Below are 10,672 nucleotides of genomic sequence, written 5' to 3' on the forward strand. Positions count from 1 at the left end.
CCCCCCCCCCCCCCCCCCAGTGGCCAATAAGGCCACACTTATTCCAGCAAGGTCACATGTCCTAATACTTTCATATAGTGCCATTCCTTGCGAGCCTATGGAGGCAATGTCATTTAAAGAAATGAAAGTGCCACACGGGGGAGAATACCATCACAGAGGAGTCTAGAAAATGAAGCACATTATGCTGGTTCTTTAAAGAGTAAGCACTGAGACTAGAGGCCCTGGGGTAGGAGAGGCACGAGATACTGGTGGCAATACTAAGGGAGCAATCCAAACTGGGTATCCACATTAAACAAGGGATGCTCAAGCATGCACACAGAAATGTGGCTTCTCTGATATCTCCCCACAGAAAAGATCCTCAGAGTCTACAGCATAGGCTCCAAACTTATTTTAGATGCAAATATTTAAAAGAACAAAGGATATAAACTATACCCATTTACCAACTTGACTGGAAATATTTATGGCCAAAATCTAGTAACTTGTGCTGTGATATAAGATACCAAAGTCCAGCTTGTCCATATAAGGGACAGACAGCATCACATGGTCCCTGCCCCCCCCCCAACACAGCCTCCATGGGTGTTGATGGCTGCTGTGAGCATAAGGCTTGTTTGTGCAATAATGTACATAATTTCAAGTTCCTCCTTTGGGGAACATCCTTCTGCCAAGGATAATGACTCCATGGTAATCCATGACATCACAAGTCCAGGAGGCAAGGGTGTGGCTATTGTCTCAGCAAAATGGTAAGTGCTGAGACCTTCAGGACAGCCTTTAAGGCTGTGGGAAAAAATTCTGAAAACATAAGTTCAAAAATATGTAACTTCTCAACTATGTGAAATATAAGAATGCAATATGATTTATATAAGAAGCTTCCCAGATCTAAAAGAACAGAGGCAGCCGCACTATGAGTCAGAAAGATACTAAGGAAGGATACGAAGAGATTTAGGGGGTGGTGATCACAGGGCAAGATCGCACCCAGCTAAGTTTTGTTATTTGTGCTTACAAAGGCAAGCAGATTCCTGAGTTCAAGGTCAGCCTGAGACAAAAGGAGTTTAGGTCCTAGGCCAGGCTTGGTAGGAATGGTACTTTCAGGGTGGGATCCCACCCAGGTAGCTTATTGTCTGCTTAACAAAAGCAGACAGATCTCTGAATTCTTTTGCAATGTTAAAAAATGAGCTTGTTGTCTCCTAAGAATCCAGGAGCTAAGGTTATGGGATGCTGATTCATGGAATAATCAAAGGGGATTGGGGTTATAACTGAATTAATATGTAAATGAAATACTGGGCTTCTGACCCACAACAGATGAGCTATCCAGAGCGGGGAGGGGCGGAAGGGGGCGTTTAGACTAGCAGGAGAAAGCTATCTCAGAACACAAAGAAAGAGCGGTCTGGAGACCCACGATTTAACTTCAAGTGGTTTGTTTGCCACTCTCAAACATCCCTTCCTCGGAACCCAAGAGGCTGGCCCTTGGCAATTAAAAATGAAGAATTGTCCATATAAGGAATCCTGGGAGTCATGATATAACAAGTCAGTAAAATGTGTCTTTTCTTCAGAATCAGTTCTGTGTGTGAAATGGGGCATTACCGATCTCTTTCAACTATCAAACCCTGTGTGGCAGCTCCGAATACCCCAGGATGCTCCAAGCAAACAGCCAAGGCAAGACTGGCTATAACATAACATGTCATTTAGAAATAACCCCAAAGCAAGACTTCAAGATGAGCCCACATCTCTGTGTTCAGCGTCTGGTGAGCAAATCATGAGCAGGCATCATCCATTTCTGCAGTTTGTCAGAGCAGCCTCTGTAGTTAGATCCTGCTGCAGGACTCAGCCACACAATAATGTCTGCTGCTGCAGGGACGTTGGCATCAGTAGATAGCCCATGAGCCACAACCAGCTCTTCGGTTATATATGTATAAATTCCTCACAATCAAAGAACATTTTAGTAAGGTAAAACTTCAGTGCAAATGGGATTGCTTTTTTCCTCAAGTATCACTCTTGCACAGTATAAGCAATATGTAATAAAATGTAATACATAATATAAGTACAGTGCTTGAATATGTAAATGTTCATGCATGTGCTGGTATGTGTGTGCACACATACATACATACATACACTTGTATGTGTATACATGTGGAAGTCAGTTGTCAACCTTCCATATTGTTCCTTGGGAGTTTGTGTTTGTTTTTGTAATTGTTTTTGTTTGTTTGTTGTTGAGACAGGGTTTCTCACTGGTCCCTAGGGCTTGCTCATTAGACTAGGATGACTGGCCAGTGAGCTACAGGGATCTTACCGTCTTCATTTTCCTAGAGCTGAGATTACACACACAATACCACATTAAGGAATTTATGTGTATACTAGGGATAACATTCAGGTCTTCTTGATTATACAGCATGCGTTCTTCAAACCCTGAGAATTCTTCGAATAGCAAATAATGGCTCCTACCACTGTGCCAGGGATTGAGCCCAAGGGCCTCCTGGATGGCAGGCAAATCACTACAGCTCTATAACATATATTTTTAAGTAATGTAAGTTTTGACTCATGCAATTAAAACATAAATAAGTCATCAAAAAGGAGTGTGCAGATATAAGTTCATCAATATAAAATGAATCCAAGACATGTTACAAAACAGACTAGCCAAGTATTTGCTGTTTTACCAAAAAATAAAATTCATGTGAAACAGTATTTTTCAAATGTAAACCCTCTATAAACATGTATTTAAAGAAATATTTCATTTTTATTATGAGGTGATGATAGTATGAGTGATCTTTTTCCTCATTTCATGGTACTGCACAGTAAGGTATGAGGAAGTAAAGTGTGCCTCCTGCACGCTAGGCCAGTGGCCCACCACTGAGCCACATGGCAGCTACTTGTTTCTTATGTTGCCTCTTGCTTTATCTATCTTAAGCTGACCATATAAGTCTTGAAAATAAATAAATAAATAAATAGTAACATCTTTTAACAACTCTATACATTCTTTATTGCCAATAATATTTAGACTCAGTGTCTTCTGGCTTAAATAATCTTTTTTTAAGTTGGCATCTTACAATTAGTCAATTTCAATCTTCTATTTTGGTCCCTTTACCTTACCAAATCTTTCTTAACATAAACCATCCTTCATTTATCATGTTTACTAGCAGGTACATACACAGAATCCAACATCCTATACGCCTTGCATTGTATATATTTTCATGTCTCTCTGTATCACACCATCAAGACACTGGATTAGCGTAAGACCCAGATGCTTGCCAGCCTAAGCAAAGTAGCATTGGGACTACAGAAAACCCACCTGAGAGCTCAGCTCTTTCTTTTTCATCTGTTGGTAAAAAGTGTAGATCGAGAGGAAAAATAAAATCAGGCAAGTGATGGGACATGCTTTTGAAATTACCTAACACCACAAACACTGGCTGACAATTCAATCATCACCTTTAACATCCCCAAGAAAAATATTTCCCGGCATTTCTGTCACAACATTAATGATGAGTTTATCAGGAAACACGGTTAAAAGAATATTCACACAGAGTGTTAATGAGAAGAGTGAAGGCTTAGCTGTCCTTAATATATTCATTTCTAAACGCATTCAAGACCAAATAAAGGAAGGCTGAAGGGTCAAGTGGAGAAGGACAAAGATTCATGTGTGCAGGACAGTGAGGGTCATGACCATTTCTGCTGCAAGGCTTTACAGTGCAGGACACATGGCTACATGACTGAACCTTGCATTTTTAGCTGTGAGATGTCAGTACCAGGAGTGATGTTTTAATAATATGATGATTAACAAGACAAAGCACATAGCATGCTTATCATAGTGTCTGGCACATCCTGGGCACTTCACCATTCAGAAGGACACCACCAGTGATAACAATTCCCCCAGTTCCCAAAGAAAAGAAAATATCTGGACAAGAAGATCCAAAGAGTTAAGTAACATGGCAAATATATTTCAGACTAGAGAACTGCACTTCTATAAACTGTCACCTGCAAAATTATACATTATCACTTCATTGAGAGGCAAAAGTAGTCTTGTTAGAAATAATATAGGACTGCAAGTCACTTTCAGAGGCCAGCAGCCTGACACTAACCCCCCAGATGCCTCCTACCTATTTCCCAGCTCAAAATGGAGCTACTGAAAGCATAAACACTGGTTACTATGGGAACAAGCAAACCAAAGATAACAGGCAGACAAAAAGCCCCCACCTACTCCTAACTGCTCACAGCTCTTTTTAATCTGTCTTCTGCTGCACTTATCATTTTCTACGTTGTTGTGCAGAATCAGATCTCTCTGCCTATGAGGAGCCCACTCAGAGGGAAGAAATCTTTGTCTCTTCCCCAAAATCTTGCATAAAGAAAGCAGCAAATAAGTAGTTTGTTGAAGAAGGAGGGGGAGGATGCAGAAAAGAGCTTTGCATAACCAAGCTCAGTGCCTGTAGCATTTAACCCCTGGGTGGGCAATTAATCAAGGCTCCTGGCCACTTGACTGGAGAATTATGCAATTAACCCTATTTCACCAGCTGGAAAACTAACTTAATTCCTGCTGAACAATGGTGAGAGTAGAATTCTGGTGTACTCATGCTCACACAGTGGCCAGCACTTCCTAACAGATTAGCGTGCTTTCTGGAATCGTAATTTTCTAAGCGTATTCCCTACAGTGTGCCTTTTAGTGGGAAGATTAAAACAGTAATTCAATAAAGGCAGTGATTTGTTGTACATTAGAATGTCTGTTAAGGTAGAATTCTACTCCAGAGACAGCCTTCCCCTCCTAACAGGGAGCTAACTGTATCCACCTGGGGCCTTGGCTGGTCCATCTGGATCTGATGCCGCTGCTACGTTAGAACAAGCTAAACTCATTAGGAGCCAACAAATGGGACACACTGAGTCAGAGAATCTACATACATCCATTGCTGTGGTCGACTTCTGCAAACTTTAAAATGCAATCTATACAGCCGAGCTGAGCTGTCAAAGCATGAACAGCAGTGAACACAAAGGAACTGACACTCAATGGCATAGAATCACTCTTCAATAAGATCACAGAAGAACACTTCCTCAAATTAAGCAAATACATACATGTCTTAGGATTTCTATTGTTGTGAAGAGAGATCATGACCATGGCAACTCTTATAAAGGAAAGTATTTAATCGGGGATGTATTACTTTTCAGAGGGTTAGCCCAATATCGTCACGATGGAGAGCATTTAATCGGGGCTGTATTACCTTTCAGAGGGTTAGCCCAATATCGTCACGATGGAGAGCATTTAATTGGGGCTGTATTACCTTTCAGAGGGTTAGCCCAATATCATCATGATGGAGAGCACAGCAACACGCAGGTGTGTATGGCGCTGGAGAGGTAGCAAAGAATTCTACATCTGTATTCGGTAGGTGACAGAGTAAAGAGTAACACTAAGCCTAGCTTGAGTTCCTGAAACTTCAAAACCCACCCTTAGGGTGACGCGCTTCCGACCAGGCCACATCTACTTCCTGAGAGTGCCACTTCCTATGAGCCTATGGGGGGCATCCATTCAAAGCACCCCAACACCCATAGAAATAGAAGCACACACACACCACCAAGTAGACAGGGCCAGAAAATAAACTCTGAACATCATGTTACTGTAAAAACATTAAATGTATTTTCCGTAAGGTGGCTGCAGTGGCTGTTTTAAAGTTTAATTCAGCTCACATCACCCTTCTGCTCACAGGCTTTCTGACTCTCTAACAGTGAAGGCAAAAAGCCTTTCCAGAAGCGACATAGGCTACTTAGGCTCCCACACTAAGTATGACCTCATACCCTGCCCACCTCTCCGCCCACACGGGTTTCCTGGAACTTATATAACTGCTCATCAGTGCTTCCTCCACAGAACCCTGGCCAATGCTACTCACTCTGCCTCAAGCTGGATTCTTAACTTCCACTAGTATGTCTATATTCTAATGTGACCTTATTTAGAGATATGTTCTAGGGATTTCAGAGCTCTGGAATGATCCTAAAAGTTCTATTTCCTCAGGTACACAGCCTGATTCATAACCCTCTCCCCTCGGTATGAAGAAGACTAATAAATAAATAATAAGGTATTCCTAAAAGCCTGAGTCTACAGGTCTAAAGAATTTAGTTTGGCCAACAGCCCAGGTGAGCTTAGCAGAAGATTTTGAACCCCAATTAGCAGAATACCTTAGTTTCAGTCTTAAAAGATACTGGAGAATCCAGCAAAGCCGGCCCTGCACTTCGAGTATGATGAAACAGTAAGGGGGTGTTGTTTCATGTCACCATTTGGAGTACATTTTACACACCATTAAGTCTGATATACCTATCTTCAAGTTACTATCGCTGGGATGAAATACCATGGCCAAAGCAACTCTGTAGAAGAAATCACTGTTTGTTCATCATCAGAGGAAGTCAGTCAGGACTGCAAGTCAAGCTGGATAGAAACCTGGAGGCAGGAGCTGGGGTAAAGGCCATAGAGGAGTGCTGCTTACTGGATTGCTCCCCATAGCTTGCTCAGCCTGCTTTCTCATAGAAGCCAGGATCACTCAAGAGATGGTACCACCTGTAATGGGCTGAGCAGAGTCCTCCCTAGTCTCTCATTAAGAAAATGCCCTGTAGGTTTGTCTAAAACCTGACATTATGGAGGTATTTTCTTAATTGAGGATGCCTCCTCTCAGATGATATTAGCTAATGTTAAGTTGACATCAAACTATCCATCCAGTACAATACCTTCAATAAAATATACCAACATTCCCTTGCTTTCCTTTCATTTGATGTAGGTTTTTCTTTCAGAGAATTAGATATACAATGAATCAAATTTGAATATTTAAATTTCTACTCAGGTTCTGAAGACAAAAAAGGAATGGCCTACTTCATTCTTCAGCAATAGCTGAAGTCACTAATTGTACATATTTCTCAAAGCTACTGCATTGTAATAGCTCCAATCTTTGGTTTCAAAATCCAGTGACTGCAGTGCATAGTCTAACTTAAATGTCACAAAGTACTCCTGTGGTGTGCCCTAGAAGGTATGTGAAAACACACCGCAGAGTCTGCACACCTGTAAGAAGGAAGGGGCGCTCACCACAATGGCAATCTCTTCCCATGGACTCTGCTCACTCCATGAGTTGGAAACCCACCTTGGCCTTGCTGTAGACCCACTTTTCCCAGCCACAGCTGTGAATATGCCCAGTAACTACAAAAGCGTTGTGTGTAAAACCGTGAGGAGAACCCATGACTTCCCATTATGTCTTCAGAAACGTGACAGCATCCTAACTGACCTGGCAAAATAGGTTGGCTGCAATTAAGTTTACCCAATTTTCCTTCCTCTTGAGATACTACATCCTTAACAAAGAACATCTGCAAAGATAGACCTTTAGTTGGAAAAAAGTCTTAAAATAGAAACAGCTTTCATTCACGAGGCTGGGGAGTGTCAGGCGCCATATTTGTATCCATTTCCTAGAAGATTGAAAGTGCTTTCAAAATATATCTGTCATTTCTCCACAGTGGCTGATCAAACCTGCCACTGAAAAATGTTCTGAACAGGCAACTTGTAGTGCAAGCATAGTTTATTTCTGTCAGAAACTGACTGCCCGAGTGTGAAAGAGACTCATTAAAAATCTCTTACTGTGATCTTACATTGTTAAAAAGAAAAAACAGAAAAAAAAAACGATTAAAAAAACAAGGAGTGAAAAAAATGTAATGAAGTGTATATAGAGCCTACAGATGCTTTCAAATCTTATTTCTCTTATTAATAGTCTTGCAAGCAATGAAAGGAGTATAATTAGTTCCAGGAATGTGGCATACATTGTTGTTTGGGAAAATCATGTAAGTTAACAATTTCATCTTATCCTAATATTATGAAAAGTTAAAGAAGGAGGTCAGAATACTGTAGAGAAGAAAATGATGCAAAATAATGTTATTTACCTTAATCTTAAAACAAGGTTGACTGCACAAGGACCTTCTCTGTAGTCTTCATTAGCATTTGGTTGGCCCTTTGAAAAGAAAACAACAAACAATGTTGTAAGCTTTATTGGGAAAAGGATAAATACAACCTCGATATCTCTTGATTCCTATAGCCCTTTCTGGAAACTTCAAGATCAGTGCTTATCCCAGAAAGTCTTCTTGGGTTTCCCAAGACCGTTTTTTAGAGGATCAGAAAGATGCTTAATTAACATCATACTGTGGGTGTGAATGCTCCATACAGACAGCCCCAGTCCCAGGATGGATTCTGTGCTCGATACTGCTGCATCCTGTCCAAATTAAGGCCATCCATCTAAAGTGGCACTTTGTTTGTCCAGAGAGAAGAGCCAACATCTACTGGACCCTGGAGGTGCACAAAGGTAAGGAACCTTGGCAGTGATGGCTGTCACACTTGTAATCCCAGCATTCAGGCCACAGAAACAGAAGTGCAAATTTAATACAGCTTAGGCTACATACCAAGAACCTGTCTCAAAAAGGCAAGAAGAGATAGGGATGTGGCTCAGTGGCAGACTACTTGCCCATCATGCATAGAGCGTTAGGTTCTATCCCCAGACTGTATGTGGTAGGGATGCTGGTGGGATGGGATGACTTAGGTACATTAAACACAAGCATCAGGGGTGAACACAGATTAATCAACGTCCATCCTCCCTACACTTCTCACCTATCATCCCGATACAGATCATCCATCATGGATACCTCTATGACACAGACTATTCCTGTGAATACCCAGGCTCAATCAGACCTCCTGAAATAAAAGATTTCAGGTAAAGCTTGGCTCTGATGGCAACCTGCTCTGTAACCATGGGCAAGTAATTCACCGAGCCCTCCGTTTCCAAAATAGGTAAGCTACCTCTCTCAAAAGGTTGCTGGGAAAATAAGAGATGTAAAAGTGAGCCATGAATCATAAAATGTTAATCAGTGCTGTCCCCCTTTCCTGTTTGCTGCCTTTGCTTTGGAAGCCGTACTTCCTCCTAATTTGTCATTTATTGGGAGGCTAGCCTCTTTAACGCTTTACCTCAGAGTCTTTGACTGAGTTGGATGATAGAGTATAAAGACTGAAAGTGGTTCCCACTTCTGCTTTTGTGTAGCTAGCTACATGGCCTTGCACAATCCAGTTAACCTCTACATGTCTTTATGTAGAGATAAAAGACAAGGAGTAGCTATCAGACTCCAAGGAGGTTTCGTGTAGTCATGAAGCCCCTCTGTCTAAACACCTCCTCAATTCATAGCTGCCCCATAAACTACAGAAGCAGGTAAAACAGAAAGACATATAATCAGCATAGGATTATACAACAAAACAATCCCCAAGCTCTGTGCCCATACCCTTCCCTCAATGGCTTCACCACCCAACCACAACCACAGCATGGGCTCCTGTCATACATGTTCTAAGTACACATCACACATGCACTGCAGTCACTGGACTATTACTTTAATAAGACAAGTTATAGAGATCAGCTGGCACATCAAATTCAATGATAAAAGAATCATCAGGAGAGGTTATAGAAATCCAATCAGAAACAAGGTAGGAAGGTATCAATTAGCCATGGTGTTTGATGGCTAAAGCATAGCAGACTTAATCATTTTCTTCTCTTTGCTCACTGCCCAGAGTACTGGTGAGTCCAGAGGCACCCAGGCAATCTATATTCCTTCTCTAAAGTCTGTTATTTAGGTCTGAACATATTCTAAAGGATGGTGGAGAGTAGTGATGTTTTCTTTCTCCATAGCTGCTTAAAGAGATGGTTTCTATTGTTGCTTTTTTTAAGCCACTGATTTTGGGAGCACTATCCTGAAGTTGACTATCTGTCTAAAAGTTGTCTTTTCTAAGAAGTTGTCCCAAAGCATTTCAAATAAAAATGATTGGCTGAGGAACTAACCTGAGAGTCGTGCACAGAGAGGGACTGTATTTGCTCGGGGATGCCACCAGCGTTCACCGAGATCTGTCAAGAAAACCAGTGTTATGACAAGCAAGGAAGCCAAAGGGAGATGTTAGTGACTGGGACATTATATCATGACCACCAGAGATGAGACTTTTAGAAGACCTTAAGCAGCAACATCTAGATAAAGTATGGCCACGTGTTGCTGGTCACCCTTAGACTACAGGCCCGCCTGTTCTGCCATTCAGAATCTCATGGAGAAAGGGGAGAATCTATGTAATAAATCCTGGAATAACACACATGGTTTATGAGAAACAACAAGCTTTAAAAGAATAACTTGATCTCGTACTATCATTCCATCTAATGTTAAGGGGGCCTTAATGAGAAGATACAAAGAGTGAGCAAAACCTGCCTTTTATATTTACTTCAAGTATTTTTCACTGTTGCTTAGACAAGTAATTATGGTGGAAAAACAACAACAGGACCATTTCTCTAAAGGAATCACAAGAGAGAAACTTTTCACTCAAGATTTCTAGTCTGCTCCTAAAGTATTTCTGCCTCAAGCTCTGCTTTTGTGATCTCTACCCTGGAGGGTAAACTTGAGAGAGTCTACAACAACAACAACAAAACCCACCACACTCGAAGAGAAACAGCAATGAAAACGAAGGGTTGAGATCTTATTTCTAATTTATTACTAATACTAAAATCAGCAGAAATCTTTGCAGCAAGCACTTTCTCAAGTCTGAGTATAAAATTCTTGCTCTCTGAGTTCACTCAAAAAAAACTTCATTCAGCTTGTTTGTTTGTGACAGTGTCTGGCTGTGTACAACATAAGGGTTTTGAAATCTTGCTTCTCC

General features: G+C 41.2%; 1 protein-coding gene across 1 annotated transcript in view; it reads right to left on the reverse strand.

Moving 5' to 3' along the window:
• Positions 1-10,672, reverse strand: part of Stk39 (serine/threonine kinase 39) — a 262,879-nt gene that overhangs the window by 86,764 nt on the left and 165,443 nt on the right. The window contains exons 13-14 of the mRNA XM_031370500.1: positions 9,816-9,878; positions 7,885-7,952 (exon numbers count right to left, since the gene is read on the reverse strand). Coding sequence (XP_031226360.1) covers positions 7,885-7,952; positions 9,816-9,878 — 131 coding nt within the window. The remainder of the gene's footprint in view (positions 1-7,884; positions 7,953-9,815; positions 9,879-10,672) is intronic.

Source organism: Mastomys coucha, unplaced genomic scaffold (genome assembly GCF_008632895.1).
Source record: "Mastomys coucha isolate ucsf_1 unplaced genomic scaffold, UCSF_Mcou_1 pScaffold15, whole genome shotgun sequence".
NCBI lineage: Eukaryota > Metazoa > Chordata > Mammalia > Rodentia > Muridae > Mastomys > Mastomys coucha.